Source organism: Mustela lutreola, chromosome 2 (assembly GCF_030435805.1).
Source record: "Mustela lutreola isolate mMusLut2 chromosome 2, mMusLut2.pri, whole genome shotgun sequence".
Classification (NCBI taxonomy): Eukaryota; Metazoa; Chordata; class Mammalia; order Carnivora; family Mustelidae; genus Mustela; species Mustela lutreola.
Window position 1 is genome coordinate 18,673,141 of NC_081291.1, and position 22,192 is coordinate 18,695,332.

At 40.6% G+C, this 22,192-nt stretch overlaps 1 protein-coding gene across 2 annotated transcripts in view; it reads right to left on the minus strand.

The window, feature by feature from the left end:
- The window catches only part of PRKAR2A (protein kinase cAMP-dependent type II regulatory subunit alpha), a 149,472-nt gene that overhangs the window by 71,917 nt on the left and 55,363 nt on the right, over positions 1–22,192 (minus strand). For both annotated transcript variants that reach the window (XM_059160846.1, XM_059160847.1), the window contains exons 2-3: positions 21,551–21,586; positions 1,745–1,797 (exon numbers count right to left, since the gene is read on the minus strand). In XM_059160846.1, the coding sequence (XP_059016829.1) occupies positions 1,745–1,797; positions 21,551–21,586 (89 nt within the window). The remainder of the gene's footprint in view (positions 1–1,744; positions 1,798–21,550; positions 21,587–22,192) is intronic.

The following is a 22,192-nucleotide window of genomic DNA, read 5'->3' on the forward strand; positions in this document are numbered from 1 at the left end:
CTGGTATTTAGCAGGTGCTCAAAACCTGTCATTATTTGTACTGTTACTGAATAGTTCACTAAACTAAAAAAAATAATTAGTGCTTAGTATCGCTGTTATAATTCAGAGATTATCTGAAAAGATAGACCTAAAAAGAAGTATATTTCTTAATCTGATGAGAAATAACAGATGTCAAAGGATTAAGTGTTTTAAATTTGTAATATTAAAAAGTTAGTAAAAAACTGCTTTAGGGGCGCCTGGGTGGCTCAGTGGGTTAAGCCGCTGCCTTTGGCTCAGGTCATGATCTCAGGGTCCTGGGATCGAGCCCCGTATCAGGCTCTCTGCTCAGCAGGGAGCCTGCTTCCCTCTCTCTCTGCCTGCCTCTCTGCCTACTTGTGATCTCTGTCTGTCAAATAAATACATAAAATCTTTATAAAAAAAAACAAAACAAAAACAAAAAAACTGCTTTAATTTTTTTGGTTGGGGGAGGGCCAAGGGGGAAGGAGAGGGAATCCCAAGCAGACCCTGCACTGAGCATGGAGCCCAACGCAGGGCTCTATCTCATGACTCTGAGATCATGGTCGGAGCTGAAATCAAGAGTTAAGTTAACTTCCTGAGCCACCCAGCTGCCCCTCCCAAAAAACTGCTTAACTGCTTTAACTTTTTAAAAGTCATCAAGAATTTTATAATATCCAGAATAAATTTTTTAAATTTACATATCTATTATATTCATACAATGGTAGCATTTTATTATTAGAATGCTTCACAAGTCTTTCATGGGCTGCTCATTTTAAGGCATATTTGAAAGATCATTAAAGCTTCTTTTATAATATCAATATTTTAACAATGGTGGTTCAGATACACTTTTATAAAAATAATTTGGTAACTGTACAAAAGTTTAAAAAATCTGAGTTTTTAAGAGAAGATCAAAAGTGAACCGTAGTCCTGCCACAATCACTATTAACATGTGGGATATAATCCCTCCGAAATAATTCTTTGTACTAATAACTACTAGACAGATGGATAAATATATATATATAAAAGTTTATTTAGTTTTTTTTTTAAGATTTTATTTATTTGACAGAGAGAGATCACAAGTAGAGAAGCAGGCAGAGAGAAAGGAAGGGAAGCAGGCCCCCCGCTGAGCAGAGAGCCTGATGTGGGACACGATCCCAGGACCCCGAGATCATGACCCGAGCTGAAGGCAGCGGCCCAACCCACTGAGCCACCAAGGCGCCCAGTTTATTTACTTTTTTAAGTAATCTCTATACTCAATGTGGGGCTCAAACTCACGACCCTGAGGTTAAGTATTAACTTGCTCTTCCAAATGAGTCAGCCAGACACCCCAGATAAATCTTTTAAATTCTTTTTTATTTTAGAAAATGGCTGCAAATTCTCTTGATTTGAGTGTACCATAACTTAGCCCCTGGCAATCCCCTATTTGGGGGCATCGTTCCCATTTTTGCCATGACGACACTGTGATGATCTCTGTTTATACATCCTCAGGAAGGATCCAGCTGTGTGTTAGGGATGACTTCTCCTTCAGGTAACAGCTGAGTCAGTTGGCTTGACTGTGTTTAAGGCTTTGAGAGCTACAGCTAGGTACCCCATCTTACCATAAACTCAACCACTCCTGTTTTCATTCTTCTTAATATCTGTCATTCTGGCAGATTAAAAAAATAGCATTTTGTTGATGGTGTAGATGAGGAGAAGGGGTGAGTGGGGAATAAACAATTCTACCTAAGGCCTTCACAGCAGTTCTTACCCTTGGATCAGTATCTTCCTCTTCCTCATCAGGGTTATAGGTCTCAGCACAGACTAAATTTGGAGAGAAAAACACAAAGAGAAAAGTGAATAAAACAGATGTGTATTTTTACTGGAAAAATAGGAAATGAACACAGTTTCCTGTTATTCACTGTTTTCTAAAACTATAATGATTTTTAAAGCCCTCTCATCAATTAATAAATACATTAAGTACCTACTCATGCCAGGAATTCTATTAAGTGCTAAAATGCCAGCTTTCTAGGGATTGGTAGTCCCAAATAGGAGAGAGCTGCTAAAATATATCATAGAGTAAATCCCACAGTAGTGGCAAGGACAAGCAAGGAGGTATTGTCTCTGTTGAATTTTTACTCAGGGGTGCAAAACCAGAAAGTGTAATGTATGCAATATCACATGGATATGGATATGAAATAGTTATGAAAAAATTATGAAATAACTGTAAAATAATTATTATTTCCAAATACACGAATATGAAATAATTATGAAAAGAATTACAAAATTATTAAAAGAAAAATTGCTGGACATCATTTTGTACATGAAAGACTTAAAAACAAGAATGAATTTTAAACAAAATGAGTATTATGTGTCAGTCTTTGTTCTGGGTACAATATTATATAAATCTAAAATCAACTTGATTTTCTTTGTAGGTAGCCTGTGTTTTTTGTGCTTGGCTGCCTGCAGGACTTGTCTCTGTTGCAATTCAAAGGTTCAGAAAATATTCACTAAACATTTGTTTATAACAGCAAAATATCAGAAATGACCAAAATACCCAAAAATATGATATAAGTAACTATTTGAATAATACACTATAAGAAAGAATGAGGAAGATCTCCATGGGCTGATAGTTGAGTTCTAGGGAAAAATAGTAAAGTGGAGCATATATGTAATATGCTATCACTTCCATAAGAAAGGACTTCTATGAGAAAGAAGGAGAGCTAAGAAGAAGGGAAAATAAATAAATAAATAAATACACACACACACACACACACACACACACACACACACAAGTTGTTTGTTTGTTTTTTTAACCTATTTATTTTTCCAAAGGGAAACAAGACAAGGATAAACCAGGAAGTTAACAGGCAAAGAATGCAAATGGTTCTCAACCCTACACTCAATGCATTCATGTGATGGCTAACAGCTAGGGGACAAACTGATACCTACTGCTCTCAATTTAACTCCTTGACTCTTAGACACATTTACTCACTGCAGCTTTGGTCTAGCTGCATCCCAGCTTCTCTTTACTATTGATTCTCTGAACTCGTGGAATATCTGAGAAATGGTATGTCATGTAGACAGGAGTCCCGTCCCTGCCTAGCCTACAGTACTCTAGTGGGGGCCACATCTCCTGTAGTGTAATGCCATCAACACTCTGCCCACCCAACAGGGATCCAACATCCTTACACAGAGAAAAATTGGGGGTGGGGGACGTGCCTGGGTGGCACAGTTGGTTAAGCAACTGCCTTCAGCTCAGGTCATGATCTCAGGGTCCTGGGATTGAGCCCTAAATCAGGCTCCTTACTCAGCGGGGAACCTGCTTCTCCCTCTCCCTCTGCCTGCTGCTCCACCACTTGTGCTCTCTCTCTCTCTAATAAATAATTTTTTTTGTAAATTATGGAGAAGGAATTTAAGAGGCCAAATACCATTCTAGTCCCTAAAACAACAGCATCAGATGATGTTCTGCAGGATGGTATGCCTAATCCCTGGCTGGTCCAGGCTTTGGGTAGCTGAGCCAGGGAAGTGACAACAGGATGTAGATAATGTCACACCAACTTTCTCCAAGTCATTCCTGATTCTGCAAGATGAGCTCAGCTACATTTATCTCAGATCTGTCCTAATAATTAAGACACAAACTTTCTTGCCTGCTTCTCCCTCTCCCTCTGCTGCTCCCCCTGCATGCACTCTTGCACTTGTTCTCTCTCGCGCTCTCTCTCTCTCCACCCCCCATGCTCTGAGGAAGGAGGAAGTAATAAGGAAACTGCATTGACAGCAGACACTGTTAAACTGCAAGCCTCTTACACTGTTGGTGGGAATGCAAGTTGGTACAGCCACTTTGGAGAACAGTGTGGAGATTCCACAAGAAATTAAAAATAGAGCTTCCCTAGGACCCTGCAATTGCACTACGGGGTATTTACCCCAAAGATACAGATGTAGTGAAAAGAAGGGCCATCTGTACCCCAATGTTCATAGTAACAATGGCCACCGTCGCCAAACTGTGGAAAGAATCAAGATGCCCTTCAACGAACGAATGGATAAAGAAGATGTGTATATGGACCATACACACTATGGAGTATTATGCCTCCATCAGAAAGGATGAATACCCAACTTTTATAGCAACATGGACAGGACTGGAAGAGATTATGCTGAGTGAAATAAGTCAAGCAGAGAGAGTCAATTATCATATGGGTTCACTTATTTTTGGAGCATAACAAATAACATGGAGGACACAGGGAGATGGAAAGAAGAAGGGAGTTGAGGGAAATTGGAAGGGGAGGTGAACCATGAGAGACTATGGACTCTGAAAAACAGTCTGAGGGTTTTGAAGGGACGGGGGCAGGGGGAGGTTGGGGGAACCAGGTGGTGGGTATTAAGGAGGGCACGCATTGCCCTGGGTGTGGTGCAAAAAACAATGAATTCTGTTATGCTGAAAAGAAATTTTTTTTAAAAATCTGAAAAACGAAACAAAACTGCAAGCCTCTTGGTTCTCTGTGCTCGTGATTAAGGCTGTCATTAGCAGCCCAGGTTTCTAAACCAGAAATTTGTAACTCATCATGAGTTTCTTCGTTCACCTCTTATCTAATGAATATCTCAAATTCTACTTCAGAAATGTCTTCTTAGAAAAATGCATTTCAAAACCCTCACTTCGGAAACAGATGAATACAAGAGTGTTCTTATACTAACTTTCTCTACTTCTGCATATGCATGGAAATTTTCACTTAAAAATTTTAAAATAATAAGGCTGCAGGGTTGAGACTGACAGGATTTTACTGATAATGACAAGTCTTGGGCTAGCCTTTTTCCAGGCTTGCTTTTCCTCTGATTTTGAAGGAAAGTATTTTAGCGACTTAGCTTATTTTTATATTTTTATTTTTTAAAAAAGACTCGAAGATCTTTCTTTTAAAAAGATTTTATTTATTCTGAGAGACAGCGAGCATGTGCGTGTGTGCCTGAGCACACATGGGTGCATGGGGGTGGGGTGGGGAGAATCTCAAGCGGATTCCACACTGAGCACACAGCCCAACTAGGGGCTCGATCTCACAACCCTGAGATCATGACCTGAGCCAAAATCAAGAGTCACATGCTTGGAAAGAACCAAGATGCCCTTCAACGGACGAATGGATAAGGAAGATGTGGTCCATATACACTATGGAGTATTATGCCACCATCAGAAAGGATGAATACCCAACTTTTGTAGCAACATGGACGGGACTGGAAGAAATTATGCTGAGTGAAATAAGTCAAGCAGAGAGAGTCAATTATCATATGGTTTCACTTATTTGTGGAGCTTAACAAATATCATGGAGGACAAGGGGTGTTAGAGAAGAGAAAGGAGTTGGGGTAAATTGGAAGGGGAGGTGAGTCATGAGAGACTATGGACTCTGAGAAACAATCTGAGGGGTTTGAAGTGGCGGGGGGTGGGAAGTTGGGGTACCAGATGGTGGGTATTATAGAGGGCACGGATTGCATGGAGCACTGGGTGTGGTGAAAAAATAATGAATACTGTTTTTCTGAAAATACATAAATAAATTTAATTTAAAAAAAAAAAAAAAGAGTCATATGCTTAACCAACTAAGCCACCCAGGTGTCCCTCGTTTTTATGTTTTTAGATATTAACAAACTGAAGCAGCCAATGTTATAGTCTTTAAGTCTTAAGGTACAGCACTGTGCTTTAAACAAAAATAGTTATTTCAAGTAAAATTAATATGAATGGGGGCGCCTGGGTGGCTCAGTGGGTTAGGCCGCTGCCTTCGGCTCAGGTCATGATCTCAGGGTCCTGGGATCGAGTCCCACATCGGGCTCTCTGCTCAGCAGGGAGCCTGCTTCCTCCTCTCTCTCTCTCTCTCTGCCTGCCTCTCTGCCTACTTGTGATCTCTGTCGAATAAATAAATAAAATCTTTAAAAAAAAAAAAAATTAATATGAATGTCTCTATTTGTAGAAAATCATTATTTTATTTTTCAAAACTGCTTTTGAATTTTACCCTCTTCTTCTGAACTCCAGATTCACCTCCATTGGCCTCTTCCCTCTGTTTCCACCCAACCTCTCTACTTCTTCCTAGTCTTGATCCCAAATCACTTTTCTCATCTTTCATGTAAAAATCCATCTTTAACTGTCTCTGCGACTGTTGCCCCAGAGTCTGTGTGATCCCCTATGAAGCCTCAAGAACAACACTAAACGGCATGAGATGCTTAAACCTACTGAAAATGAAGACTAAAAGAGGAGCACAATCCCTTGTTCTAAGGAACTTGACTTGCCACAGTTCTCCAGCAGATGTCACTGGTCAGCAACATGAAACTGCACAAAGTGTCAAGAACCCATCCAGCACAATTTCTTCTGAATTTAATTGATGCTTCTGTCATCCAGAAATGTATCATTTTAAAAAAGATTTTATTTTTAAGTAATTCTACACCTAATGCGGGGCTCAAAGTCACAACCCCGAGATCACGACTTGCCCACACCACTGACTGAGGCAGCCAGGCGCCCCCAGAAATGTGAATCATTAAAATGTACTGGTGAGAGAAAACTCCTTCATTTCTACAAAGAAACAAGCACAGATCCCAGTCACAGCCTGAGGCTCTATGCTTTTCTGCTAGCTCCCATGACAAGTTGACTCAGCCTATGCGTATTAGTCAACCTGGGCTGCCATAACAATATATCCAGCTGAGTGGCTTAAAGAACAGAAATCTATTTTCTCACAGTTCTGGAGGATGGAAGTTCAAGACCAAGGTACTGGCACGTTTTATTTCTCCTGGGGCCTCTTCACTTGGCTCATGGGTAGCTGCCCTCTCACTGTGTCCTCACATGGCCCTTTGTCTCGGTGGTGGACTCTTGGTGTCTCTTCCTCTTATAAGGAAACCAGTCTTATTAGATTAGGGCTCCACCCTAATAACCTCATTTAACCTTAACCGCCTCCTTATTTTAAAGGCCGTTTCTCCAAATACAGTCATATTGGGGTTAGGCCTCACACAGGAATTTTAGGGGGATGCAATTCAGTAAGTAATACTGGGTTTCTAAATTATTTTCAGTAATGTTTGGTCATATTTCACTGGAAGATAGCTGCTGATGGAAAAAAAATACTGAATACTGTGAAAGGATAGCAAGACAAAAATCAGTATTTCAGTCAATTATAGCATGTTCACCTTAAAAGGGAGGGAAGCCTGGGGAAGGAAGAGCACCTACCATGCAGACATGAGTGCTCACCACGGCCCCAGAGTCTCAGCAGACTCTATTGACTTGTCAGAGTCTTCACCAGAGTCAGACACTCCCTGCCCAAATGTGGCATGATGTCAACACACAACTTTCGATTAAAATGCTTTGAAGCTTCAGCACATATTTAATAAAAGAAAGGGTTTTCTGGGGATGAAATTTTTTAATTAGCAGAATCAGACTAACATTTCAAACTCAGACAGTTAATACTACTTTAGGACTATTTCAAGAAAGGTGCCTTTAAAGAATTTATGAACTCTCTTCATTTAATGAATTTATCACATGATACAGGACTGTTCTGCTAGAACTTAAACGTGGAAGGCACAGCTTTTCAATTCCATTGCTTTGCAGTGACGAGACAGCATCAAGGAGGGGAGAGCTCATCTCTGAAGCCACTACATGCACTGGTGTCTGAGCTTAGGCCCACCCACTGCTCTCTCACTATTTCTCTGTGTCTATCACTTCAGGAGCAAGAGGGGGTAATAAACTAAAATCATGTAGAAGATTAACAATAGGAGGGGACATTTACAAGACTGGGCTGAGGGGCACCTGGATGGATCAGTCAGTTAAGCATCTGACTCTTGATTTCAGCTCAGGACCCTGAAATTGAGCCCCTCATCAGGCTCCATACTCATTGGGAAGTATGCCTGAAATTCTCCCTCTCCCTCTCCCCTCTCAAATAAATAAATAAAAAGACTGTATTTATTCATTTGAGAGAGAGAATGAATATGCACAAGTCAGGGGAGGAGCAAAGGGAGAGGGAGGAGCAGACTCCCCGCTGAGCAGGGAGCCCAAAGTGGGACTCGATTCCATTCTAGGATCATGACCTGAGCTGAAGGTAGATGCTTAGTCAAGTGAGCCACCCGGGTACCCTAATAAATAAATCTTAAATGAATAAATTAAACACAGGGCTGGGCTCACAGGAGATACCCAACAACTGTTACCTCTTTTTTTTTTTTTTTTTTAAAGATTTTATTTATTTATTTGACAGAGAGAGATGACAAGCAGGCAGAGAGGCAGGCAGAGAGAAAGGAGGAAGCAAGCTCCCTGCTGAGCAGAGAGCCCGATGCGGGGCTTGATCCCAGGACTCTGAGATCATGACCTGAGCCGAAGGCAGCGGCTTAACCCACTGAGCCACCCAGGCGCCCCAACTGTTACCTCTTTTATGATGCTTTATGTTATGGACTATTAGTCAGACATGCTGAGTTGCTGCTGGAGTCTCTGACACAGCACATGTCCTCACACAGCTAGCTATTGCTGAAATCCTTGGATCACATAGGAGCACCATTCCCTACCTCTCTTTCCAATCTTACTTCATCTCCTCACCCCCAGCCAGAACAGCCAAATCCAGTTCACCCCCGTTCGAGTCTTAAGATATTCTTTCACCTAGAATGCACTCTTCTTGGTACTAGCCAAACGGTAACCATGGTTTACAAAGTCCGGGGCAATTTCTGCCTTCCTGAAAGAAGGGTCTCTTGACTTCTTTTTCTGCCCACAGTAATTTCTCCTCCTGATTTTTGATCCCTTCTTTCGTTCCTTTCTCCTATCCATCCATCCACATTTACTGACATTTTTCTAAGTGTTAACCGTATGCATAAATGAATAAAATGGACAAAACGCTGCCTGATTGGGGCGCCTGGGTGGCTCAGTGGGTTAGGCCGCTGCCTTCAGCTTGGGTCATGATCTCAGGGTCCTGGGATCGAGTCCCACATCGGGCTCTCTGCTCAGCAGGGGGCCTGCTTCCCTTCCTCTCTCTGTGATCTCTTCCCTTCCTCTCTCCTACTGTGATCTCTCTCTGTCAAATAAATAAATAAAATCTTGAAAAAAAAAAAAAAAACCTCTGCCTGATTGGAGCTTACACTCTAGCATATGGAACTAGGCAATAGGACAAATAACTTAGGAGGGAGACAGCACAAGAGAGACAGTAAGGAGAAAATAAAGTGAGGGAGATAGGGTGTGTGTGTGTGTGTGTGTGTGTGTTGGGAAGAAGAGAAACTAGATACAATGAATATGGACAACTCCTTCAAGGACTTTGCTACAAAGATATAGAGGGGGAAAAGGGTGGTGGCTGGAGATGGAAGGGTGGTTTTAAAAAGTTTTATTTTTTTTTAAAAAGTGGAAGTCAGGGGTGCCTGGGTGGCTCAGTGGGTTAAAGCCTTTGCCTTCGGCTCAGGTCATGATCCCGGGGTCCTGGGATCGAGCCCCACATCGGGCTCTCTGCTCTGCGGGGAGCCTGCTTCCTCCTCTCTCTCTCTTGGCCTCTCTGCCTACTACTTGTGATCTCTTTCTGTCAAATAAAAAAAAAAAATTTAAAAAGTGGAAGTCAATGCTGTGTTTCTCTGCTGAAAAGAAGAATCCCGAGGAAGGATAAAGAGTACACAGGATCAAGAGGAGGGAAGTGCGGGAGGGATGAAGGGGTGAACTCTAGTGTGCAGGGGACACTAGACTAAGAGGCAGGTAAGGAAGGATAGATGTGGTGGTGGGAATCTATGGAAACTACCTTCTGTAGCTTCTGTTTTCTTAGTTAAGAACAAAATCATCTGCCAGGCATGAGGACTGAGGAGGAGGTGCAGGTTTCAGGAGAGAGAAGGTATGTGTCCGAGGCAGGCCCCTGGCCAGGGCGGCCTCCGCCATTAAAAGATGGCGCCTGGCTAGTTGCCAGGTTAGGATTGCCTCGTGAGACTAAGCCTAACGCCCAAAGAGGAAGTAAACAGCATTGGTTGCTAGCGAAGTTGTTCGTTTAGGTGCACAGCCTGATTCGCTCCCTCCTGTACCCTGCTCGCTGATTGGTCATGTAAGCGTATATAAGAGTGTAGACTTGCGGAAATAGAGAGAGAGAAGATGCATCTGAACCAGAGTTCTTGTTGTCCTTGCGGGGCGAGGGTAATAGGTATGAAAGGCTTATCTGGGAGAACAGGAGAGTGAAAGAGGTGCGGAGACACAATGGGATTGCTGGCATCCGGAGCCTAGTAGCAGTGAACGCCAGGTACAGAAGGTGAGATCAGTCAACAGGGCTGTGTGTTTTCCTTTCAGTCAAGTACTGCTGTGGTCCGGAAGCAGAATAAGTGGACAGCTGGGCTTAAACAGAATATCGTTTAGACAAGCAAGGAAAAAGGAAATTGAGGGTATGTGCCACAGAATGGTTACAATCGCTGATCAAGGAATTTAAGGTAGTAAAAGATGAGGTGAGGAACAAAAAGGAAGATCAAGTTGTCAGGGTTGGGGCAGGACAGCAAAAGAGTCCAGGCAAGGGCAGGTGGTGGAAGATTAGGATCACTGATGGAGTATGAACAATCATAATGCTTGGGGTACCTGAGTGGCTCAGCTGGTTAAGCATCTGACTCTTGATTTCAGCTCAGGTCATGATTTCGGGGTCATGAGATCGAGCCCCGTGTCAGCTTATGATTCTCTCCCTCTCTCTCCCTCTGCCCTACTCTTAAAAAAAAAAAAAAAGAGTTGTAATGCTTGTCATTTCAGAGTATGATGGGGTGGCTGAAGTAGGGTAGAAGAGAGGAGGTCAAGGAATGGAAGGGCAAGACACTGACAGAATCATCTATGTGGAAACAAGAAGAAAGCAGCTCATGGATTATTAGATAACTAAAACGAGGAGGGCAGGTGGCTTATAGAATATAATAATACGAGGTTTGAAGGGTGAGGAGGGAGAGAGAATAGTCTGGAAGCACTAAGGAGTATAGATACATTTACCCATCTCCTGTCCATGTTACAAGAAATGTAAAAGAGAAGAATCACCATTTGAGAAGCCTGCAGAGCAAGCCAATCTTCAGCTAGATCCAGAAGATGAATGCCACATTCAGAGAGCAGGCTGAGAATGTAGGGGATTTAGATGAAAACTGACCAAGAGGTTCAGAGGGTATAAGAAAGGGTCCTTAGAGGTGGGAAGGGTAGTACTTAGGACACACGCCACCTTCAAGCACATTAACACCTTGACTGTTCCAAGAGACCTGACTTTTGCTTTGTCCTCAGTTTCTGCATCTGTACAATGGGGATAATCATGCATGTACCTCAAAGTGTTAATGTGAGGATTATGTTCAATGATACAAGGGAAGCATTTAGAGAGACCTTAATATTGTACATCTAGCACATAGCCTGGATTTAAAAAAACATTAGCAGGGTGCCTGGGCGGCTCGGTGGGTTAAAGCCTCTGCCTTCGGCTTGGGTCATGATCCCAGGGTCTTGGGATCGAGCCCTGCATCGGGCATTCTGCTCAGCAAGGAGCCTGCTTCCTCCTCTCTCTCTGCCTGCTTCTCTGCCTACTTGTGGTCTCTGTCTGTCAAATAAATAAATAAAATCTTAAAAAATTTTTTTAAAAAACATTAGCTGTTCCTATTTTCTCCCCTGCACAATCATTTTGGATTCTTTTAAGAATCTTTTATTTGGGGGCACCTGGGTGGCTCAGTGGGTTGGGCGTCTGTCTTCAGTTCAGGTCATGATATCAGGGTCCTGGGATCGAGCCCTGCATTGGGCTTTTTGCTCGGCTAGGAGCCTGCTTCCGCCCCACCCCCAGCCCCGCCTGCCTGCTTGTGATTTCTCTGTTGAATAAATGAATAAAATCTTTAAAAAAAAAAAAAAAGAATCTTTTATTTTAACTTAACATTTGAATAATATTACAAAGTTTTAAATCTTCAACAAGATTATAAAATCCAGGGGCGCCTGGGTAGCTTAGTTCATTAAGCAACTGCCTTTGACTTGGGCCATGATCCCAGGGTTCTGGAATCGAATCCCATGTCAGGCTCCCTGTTCTGCAGGACAGCCTGCTTCTCCCGCTCCCTCTGCCCACTGCTCCCCCTGCTTGTACTCTCTCTGTCATGTAAATAAAATCTTAAAAAAAAAAAATCTAAGGAGGAGGGATAATACCATGTACTTGTCTGAGTTCTCCACAGTTTAAGGCCTAAACAAAATGACAGAAACCTCAAGCAGGGACTCATGAGCACCATCTGTGACCTCTGAAGGAGATGTCACTGTACTCTCCATCTCCCAGATCTGTCCTACAGATGTCAAGAGATAGTACTAATTGTTTGGGGGAAAAGGAGGTACAGAGCAAGGATGAAAAAATATGGAAGATAACAGCTCATGGATCTCATACCAACCTTAATTCCCACTCTATTTCTTCTCTGTAATGTCTGCCTACACATAAGAACATATTTTTTTTTCAATCTCCTTTCAACAGACTTTAGTGTACAACCTTACCAAAGGCTTTCTGAAACAAATGAGCAGATTTTCCCAAAGAAAAGAACTGAGACATAGAAAAGGGATTCCTAGTCTCACTACATACTAGGTCATGTGACAATTTAAAATCAAGAAACCTTCCCAGAATGACAGGATATGAATAAATGATATGATACATAGAGCTCACATAGCAATTTTGAAATATATTAACATCCCCACAGTATAATCAAATAAACTCTAGATGCATCCAAAAGTCAAACATTTTAATTTTAAAGAAACTTCCAGAAAATATATTTACCAGCTCTAAAAAGGGGGGACCTTCTCAGCTTAAGAGCAATTATTTAAAAATATATAATATATATTCATATACATATATAATATATACTCATATACATATATATACATATAGTCAATAAATATTTAGTGAGTGCTTGCTATGTGCCAGGCGGTTTTCATGGAACCAGTCACATATTAAAATTTTTGAGTCATTAAAAAAAATAGCAAAATTAAAATAAGTAGTACAAACAACAAGGAAAATTTTGCATTAAAAATTTCAAAGGGGGGGAGGAGTCAAGATGGCGGAGAAGTAGCAAGCTGAGACTGCTTCAGCTAGCCGGAGATCAGCTAGATAGCTTATCTAAAGATTGCAAACACCTGAAAATCCATCGGCAGATCGAAGAGAAGAAGAACAGCAATTCTGGAAACAGAAAAACAACCACTTTCTGAAAGGTAGGACCGGCGGAGAAGTGAACCCAAAGCGACGGGAAGATAGACCCCGGGGGGAGGGGCCGGCTCCCGGCAAGCGGCGGAGCAACCGCGCACAAAATCAGGACTTTTAAAAGTCTGTTCCGCTGAGGGACATCGCTCCAGAGGCTAAACCGGGGCGAAGCCCACGCGGGGTCAGCGTGGCCTCAGGTCCCGCAGGGTCACAGAAGGATCGGGGGTGTCTGAGTGTCGCAGAGCTTGCGGGTATTGGAACGGGAAAGCTGGCTACAGAGACAGAGCCGACAGTAAGCTCGCAGCTCGGTGTTACCTTGAACCGGTCGCAGGCTCGGTGAGCTCGGAGCGCGGCCGGAGGTCAGGCAGACGGGAGTAACTGGGCGCTGTTCTCTGAGGGCGCACTGAGGAGTGGGGCCCTGGGCTCTCGGCTCCTCCGGGCCGGAGACCAGGAGGCCGCCATTTGTATTCCCGTCCTCTGGAACTCTACGGAAAGCGCTCAGGGAACAAAAGCTCCTGAAAGCAAACCCGAGCGGATTACTCACCCCGGCCCCGGGTAAGGGCGGTGTAATTCCGCCTGGGGCAAAGACACTTGAGAATCACTACACCAGGCCCCTCCCCCAGAAGATCAACAAGAAATCCAGCCGAGACCAAGTTCACCTACCAAGGAGTGCGGTTTCAATACCAAGGAGAGCAGCAGAATTCCAGAGGAGGAGAAAGCCAAGCACGGAACTCATGGCTTTTTTCCTGTGATTTTTCTTAGTCTTGCAGTTAATTTAATTTTTTCTTTTTCATTTTTTTTTTTTTCCTTTTTCTCGCCTTCGGGTAAAATTTTTTTTTTTTTAACTGTTACCTTTTTCTTTTTTAACGATTTTTTACTAGTTTATCTAATATATATATATTTTTTTTTACATTTTTCTTAGGTGTTTTCTTTTTTAAAAAAAAAATTCTTTTCTTTTTTTTTTTTTTTCTTTTTTCTTTCTTCCTTTTTGAACCTCTTTTTATCCCCTTTCTCCCCACTCACGATTTTGGATCTCTTCTAATTTGGCTAAAGCATATTTTCCTGGGGTTGTTGCCACCCTTTTAGTATTTTACTTGCCCCTTCATTTACTCTTATCTGGACAAAATGACAAGACGTAAAAATTCACCACAAAAAAAAGAACAAGAGGCAGTACCGAAGGCTAGGGACCTAATCAATACAGACATCGGTAATATGTCAGATCTAGAGTTCAGAATGACAATTCTCAAGGTTCTAGCCGGGCTCGAAAAAGGCATGGAAGATATTAGAGAAACCCTCTCGAGAGATATAAAAGCCCTTTCTGGAGAAATAAAAGAACTAAAATCTAACCAAGTTGAAATCAAAAAAGCTATTAATGAGGTGCAATCAAAAATGGAGGCTCTCACTGCTAGGATAAATGAGGCAGAAGAAAGAATTAGTGATATAGAAGACCAAATGACAGAGAATAAAGAAGCTGATCAAAAGAGGGACAAACAGCTACTGGACCACGAGGGGAGAATTCGAGAAATAAGTGACACCATAAGACGAAACAACATTAGAATAATTGGGATTCCAGAAGAAGAAGAAAGTGAGAGGGGAGCAGAAGGTATACTGGAGAGAATTATTGGGGAGAATTTCCCCAATATGGCAAAGGGAACAAGCATCAAAATTCAGGAGGTTCAGAGAATGCCCCTCAAAATCAATAAGAATAGGCCCACACCCCGTCACATAATAGTAAAATTTACAAGTCTCAATGACAAAGAGAAAATCCTGAAAGCAGCCCGGGAAAAGAAGTCTGTAACATACAATGGTAAAAATATTAGATTGGCAGCTGACTTATCCACAGAGACCTGGCAGGCCAGAAAGAGCTGGCATGATATTTTCAGAGCACTAAACGAGAAAAACATGCAGCCAAGAATACTATATCCAGCTAGGCTATCATTGAAAATAGAAGGAGAGATTAAAAGCTTCCAGGACAAACAACAACTGAAAGAATTTGCAAATACCAAACCAGCTCTACAGGAAATATTGAAAGGGGTCCTCTAAGCAAAGAGAGAGCCTACAAGTGGTAGATCAGAAAGGAACAGAGACCATATACAGTAACAGTCACCTTACAGGCAATACAATGGCACTAAATTCATATCTCTCAATAGTTACCCTGAATGTGAATGGGCTAAATGCCCCTGTCAAAAGACACAGGGTATCAGAATGGATAAAAAAACAAAACCCATCTATATGTTGCCTCCAAGAAACACATTTTAAGCCCGAAGACACCTCCAGATTTAAAGTGAGGGGGTGGAAAAGAATTTACCATGCTAATGGACATCAGAAGAAAGCAGGAGTGGCAATCCTTATATCAGATCAATTAGATTTTAAGCCAAAGACTGTAATAAGAGATGAGGAAGGACACTATATCATACTCAAAGGGTCTGTCCAACAAGAAGATTTAACAATTTTAAATATCTATGCCCCCAACGTGGGAGCAGCCAACTATATAAACCAATTAATAACAAAATCAAAGAAACACATAAACAACAATACAATAATAGTAGGGGACTTTAACATTCCCCTCACTGAAATGGACAGGTCATCCAAGCAAAAGATCAGCAAGGAAATAAAGGCCTTAAATGACACACTGGACCAGATGGACATCACAGATATATTCAGAATATTTCATCCCAAAGCAACAGAATACACATTCTTCTCTAGTGCACATGGAACATTCTCCAGAATAGATCACATCCTCGGTCCTAAATCAGGACTCAACCGGTATCAAAAGATTGGGATCATTCCCTGCATATTTTCAGACCACAATGCTCTAAAGCTAGAACTCAACCACAAAAGGAAGTTTGGAAAGAACCCAAATACATGGAGACTAAACAGTATCCTTCTAAAGAATGAATGGGTCAACCGGGAAATTAAAGAAGAATTGAAAAAAATCATGGAAACAAATGATAATGAAAATACAACGGTTCAAAATCTGTGGGACACAACAAAGGCAGTCCTGAGAGGAAAATATATAGCGGTACAAGCCTTTCTCAAGAAACAAGAAAGGTCTCAGGTACACAACCTAACCCTACACCTAAAGGAGCTGGAGAAAGAACAAGAAAGAAACCCTAAGCCCAGCAGGAGAAGAGAAATCATAAAGATCAGAGCAGAAATCAATGAAATAGAAACCAAAAAAACAATAGAACAAATCAACGAAACTAGGAGCTGGTTCTTTGAAAGAATTAATAAAATTGATAAACCCCTGGCCCGACTTATCAAAAAGAAAAGAGAAAAGACCCAAATAAATAAAATCATGAATGAAAGAGGAGAGATCACAACTAACACCAAGGAAATACAAACTATTATAAGAACATACTATGAGCAACTCTACGGCAATAAATTTGACAATCTGGAAGAAATGGATGCATTCCTAGAAACATATAAACTACCACAACTGAACCATGAAGAAATAGAAAGCCTGAACAGACCCATAACCAGTAAGGAGATTGAAACAGTCATTAAAAATCTCCAAACAAACAAAAGCCCAGGGCCAGACGGCTTCCCGGGGGAATTCTACCAAACATTTAAAGAAGAACTAATTCCTATTCTCCTGAAACTGTTCCAAAAAATAGAAATGGAAGGAAAACTTCCAAACTCATTTTATGAGGCCAGCATCACCTTGATCCCAAAACCAGACAAGGATCCCACCAAAAAAGAGAGCTATAGACCGATATCCTTGATGAACACAGATGCGAAAATACTCAACAAAATACTAGCCAATCGGATTCAACAGTACATTAAAAAGATTATTCACCACGACCAAGTGGGATTTATTCCAGGGCTGCAAGGTTGGTTCAACATCCGCAAATCAGTCAATGTGATACAACACATCAATAAAAGTAAGAACAAGAACCATATGATACTCTCAATAGATGCTGAAAAAGCATTTGACAAAGTACAACATCCCTTCCTGATCAAAACTCTTCAAAGTGTAGGGATAGAGGGCACATACCTCAATATCATCAAAGCCATCTATGAAAAACCCACCGCAAATATCATTCTCAATGGAGAAAAACTGAAAGCTTTTCCGCTAAGGTCAGGAACACGGCAGGGATGTCCATTATCACCACTGCTATTCAACATCGTACTAGAGGTCCTAGCCTCAGCAATCAGACAACAAAAGGAAATTAAAGGCATCCAAATCGGCAAAGAAGAAGTCAAATTATCACTCTTCGCAGATGATATGATACTATATGTGGAAAACCCAAAAGACTCCACTCCAAAACTGCTAGAACTTATACAGGAATTCAGTAAAGTGTCAGGATATAAAATCAATGCACAGAAATCAGTTGCATTTCTCTACACCAACAGCAAGACAGAAGAAAGAGATATTAAGGAGTCAATCCCATTTACAATTGCATCCAAAACCATAAGATACCTAGGAATAAACCTAACCAAAGAGACACAGAATCTATACTCAGAAAACTATAAAGTACTCATGAAAGAAATTGAGGAAGACACAAAGAAATGGAAAAATGTTCCATGCTCCTGGATTGGAAGAATAAATATTGTGAAAATGTCTATGCTACCTAAAGCAATCTACACATTTAATGCAATTCCTATCAAAGTACCATCCATCTTTTTCAAAGAAATGGAACAAATAATTCTAAAATTTATATGGAACCAGAAAAGACCTCGAATAGCCAAAGGGATATTGAAAAAGAAAGCCAACGTTGGTGGCATCACAATTCCGGACTTCAAGCTCTATTACAAAGCTGTCATCATCAAGACAGCATGGTACTGGCACAAAAACAGACACATAGATCAATGGAACAGAATAGAGAGCCCAGAAATAGACCCTCAACTCTATGGTCAACTAATCTTCGACAAAGCAGGAAAGAATGTCCAATGGAAAAAAGACAGCCTTTTCAATAAATGGTGCTGGGAAAATTGGACAGCCACATGCAGAAAAATGAAATTGGACCATTTCCTTACACCACACACAAAAATAGACTCAAAATGGATGAAGGACCTCAATGTACGAAAGGAATCCATCAAAATCCTTGAGGAGAACACGGGCAGCAACCTCTTCGACCTCTGCCGCAGCAACATCTTCCTAGGAACAACGCAAAAGGCAAGGGAAGCAAGGGAAAAAATGAACTACTGGGATTTCATCAAGATCAAAAGCTTTTGCACAGCAAAGGAAACAGTTAACAAAATCAAAAGACAACTGACAGAATGGGAGAAGATATTTGCAAACGACATATCAGATAAAGGACTAGTGTCCAGAATCTATAAAGAACTTAGCAAACTCAACACCCAAAGAACAAATAATCCAATCAAGAAATGGGCAGAAGACATGAACAGACATTTCTGCAAAGAAGACATCCAGATGGCGAACAGACACATGAAAAAGTGCTCCATATCACTCGGCATCAGGGAAATACAAATCAAAACCACAATGAGATATCACCTCACACCAGTCAGAATGGCTAAAATCAACAAGTCAGGAAATGACAGATGCTGGCGAGGATGCGGAGAAAGGGGAACCCTCCTACACTGTTGGTGGGAATGCAAGCTGGTGCAGCCACTCTGGAAAACAGCATGGAGGTTCCTCAAAATGTTGAAAATAGAACTGCCCTATGACCCAGCAATTGCACTATTGGGTATTTACCCTAAAGATACAAATGTAGTGATCCAAAGGGACACATGCACCCGAATGTTTATAGCAGCAATGTCCACAATAGCCAAACTATGGAAAGAACCTAGATGTCCATCAACAGATGAATGGATCAAGAAGATGTGGTATATATACACAATGGAATACTATGCAGCCATCAAAAGAAATGAAATCTTGCCATTTGCAACAACATGGATGGAACTAGAGCGTATCATGCTTAGCGAAATAAGTCAAGCAGAGAAAGACAACTATCATATGATCTCCCTGATATGAGGAAGTGGTGATGCAACATGGAGGCTTAAGTGGGTAGAAGAATAAATGAAACAAGATGGGATTGGGAGGGAGACAAACCATAATTGACTCTTAATCTCACAAAACAAACTGAGGGTTGCCGGGGGGAGGGGGTTGGGGAGAAGGGGGTGGGATTATGGACATTGGGGAGGGTATGTGATTTGGTGAGTGCTGTGAAGTGTGTAAACCTGGTGATTCACAGACCTGGGGATAAAAATATATGTATATAAAAAATATATGTTTATAAAAAATAAAAAATTAAAAAAAAAATGCAAAAAAAAAAAAAAAAAAAAAAATTTCAAAGGGTTAGGCACCTGGGTGGCTCAGTCAGTTGAACATCTGACTCTTGGTTTCAGGTTTCAGCTCAGGTCCTGATCTCAAGGTTGTGAGATCAAGCCCTGCGCCTGGCTCCATACTCAGCACAGTCTGCTTGGGATGCTCTCCCTTCTCCCTCTCCCTTTGTCCCTCCTCCCCGTTCACGTTCTCTCTCTCAAATAAATAAATCTTTTTTTTTTTTTTTTAATTTCAAAAGGTTGGGGCACCTGGGTATCTCAGTTGTTCAGTGTCTGCCTTTGTCTCAGGTCATGATCCCAGGGTCCCGGAATCAAGCCCTGAATCAGGCTCCCTGCTCAGGAAGGCTACTTTCTCCCTCTCCCACCCCCCCTTCTTGTGTTCCCTCTCTTGCTGTCTCTCTCTCTCTCCATCAGATAAATAAATAAAATCTTTAAAAAAAATTTTTAAAGGTTCAAATCATGACAGAAAAATTTACTCAAACTTTTATAAAAAATAATCTGGATCATAATAAAGAAAAATATTGTCAAACTAGTTCCATATAAGAAAATAAAAATAGATTTCTCATATTTGGAAAACATTCATTTTTGTTAATAATCAAAAGAGTGCCAAATAAAACATTCTGAAGTACAATTTTACATCTAAACTAAAGTAGTAGGTACTGGCTATGTTGGTGAGATGGTGGTGGAAGAGAAGCCTTTGTAGGGTGTCTTTCTCCCTGCAGCCTATTCTGTAGGCTGCCTCTGAAAAGCAATACACAGAAAAAAATGCAGGTAATCCTCAGTTTCTGACCAGAGCATGCTACCCAGCCTATGACTGAGGAAACAGTTTTAGTGGCTCAACATTGTAGGCAAGTAGTTAATACAGCATAATTTAGAATACGAGAAATAGTAATAATATGAAAAGAGTTTTTACGAAGAGACATTTTTCCAAAGAAGACATCCATAGCCAACAGACAAATGAAAAGATGTTCAACATCACTTATCATCAGGGAAATGTAAATCAAAACTACAATGAGATATCACCTCACACCTGTCAGAATGGCTAAAATCAACAACACAAGAAACAACAGGTGTTAGCAAGGATGTGGAGAAAGGGGAACCCTTTTGCATTGTTGGTTGGAATGCAAACTGGTACAGACCCTCTGGAAAACAGACAGAAGTTCCTCAAAAAGTTAAAAATAGAACTAGGGGCACCTGGGTGGCTCAGTCATTAGGCATCTGCCTTCGGCTCAGGTCACGATCCCAAGGTCCTGGGATCAAGCCCTGCATCAGGCTCCTTGCTCAGCTGGAAGCCTGCTTCTCCCTCTCCCACTCCCACTGCTTGTGTTTCCTCTCTTTCTGTGTCTCTCTCTTTCAAAAAAAATAAATAAAATCTTAAAAAAAAAAAAAAAAGAACTACCCTATAATCCAGCAATCACACTACTAGGCATTTACCCAAAGAATACAAGAATACGAATTCAAAGGGATACGTACACTCTGAAATTTAGAGCAGTATTATCTACAATAGCCAAATCATGAAAACAGACCAAGTGTCCATTAACCAATGAATGGATAAAGAAAATGTCTATGTGTGTTGGGGGTGTGTGTGTAATGGAATATTACTCAGCCATAAAAAAAAGAGAATGAAATCTTGACACTTGCAATGACATGTATGGAGCTACAGAATATAAGCTAAGTGAAACAAGTCAGTCAAAGAAAGACAAATACCACATGATTACAACCATATATGGAATTGAAGAAACAATACAACTGAGCAAAGGGGGAAGAAAAAAAGAGAGGGAGGCAAACCAAGAAACAGACTCTTTTTTTTTTTTTTTAAGAAACAGATTCTTAACTACAGAAAAGACAATGATGGTTACCAGAGGAGAGATGGGTGGGGGAATGGGTTAAACAGGTAATAGGAGTTAAGGAGTACACTTGTGATGAGCACAGGGTGATGTATCAAAGCATTGAAAAAAAAAAAAAAAGGAAGTTTTTAGAAGCTATAATTATGAATGTGGAAAAATATCAATGATGTAAATGAGACAAATACGTACATATATTATCAGAACTCGAAACGAAACAGAATGAAGGAATTCAGGTAATTTTTATAATGTTCTATAATGCTGCTAACTTACCCTTTTATTTAAAAGATCAGTTCATTTCTTCATTTAAGAAAACCTCACCTTAAAACAGCATTTTAGCAGTATGTTATAAAAGAGAATACATACCTGATACTCGCCGATCAAATCTGCCAGGAATTGGAACTGTAAAACAAAGAAGAAGCAACATTTAGTCATCATTATGTCACATGACCCCATTTTTAACAATAGAACTAAAAGCACTCAAATACCATATGCTGGGTCAATTCATATTCTTCTATAATCAACCACAGTAGTTCAACATGATCACCAAAGGCAATATAAGGAAGAATTTATGTCTTTGAAAACAAGCTCTTTATAACTTCAAGGTACACAAGGTAGCAATTTTATTTCTGTTTACATTTCATGTTCCAACTAAATTGTATCATATCAAATGAATAAGAGGTCTACTAAATTTATTGGTAATGTTATGATATTAAATAGTTAATTTTCTTTTTTAATATGTTTCAAAGATAACCCCAAGACCTGCTGGATAATAGCATTTAAATTACATTTTAAAATACTTTAATGAGCATTACAATAAAATGAAAAAGATATTGACCACTATATTTTCCCTCAGTATGCCCACAGTCAATTTATTAATCAGAAAAATGTCTTTAGGTTAAAAAGAATCACATAAGTTTTCCCTTTGCTATTCTCCTCAACTTTTCACCTTCCATTCCTTATGGTTGATGATTATCTAAATTCTCACTAATAAACAATATCATATAT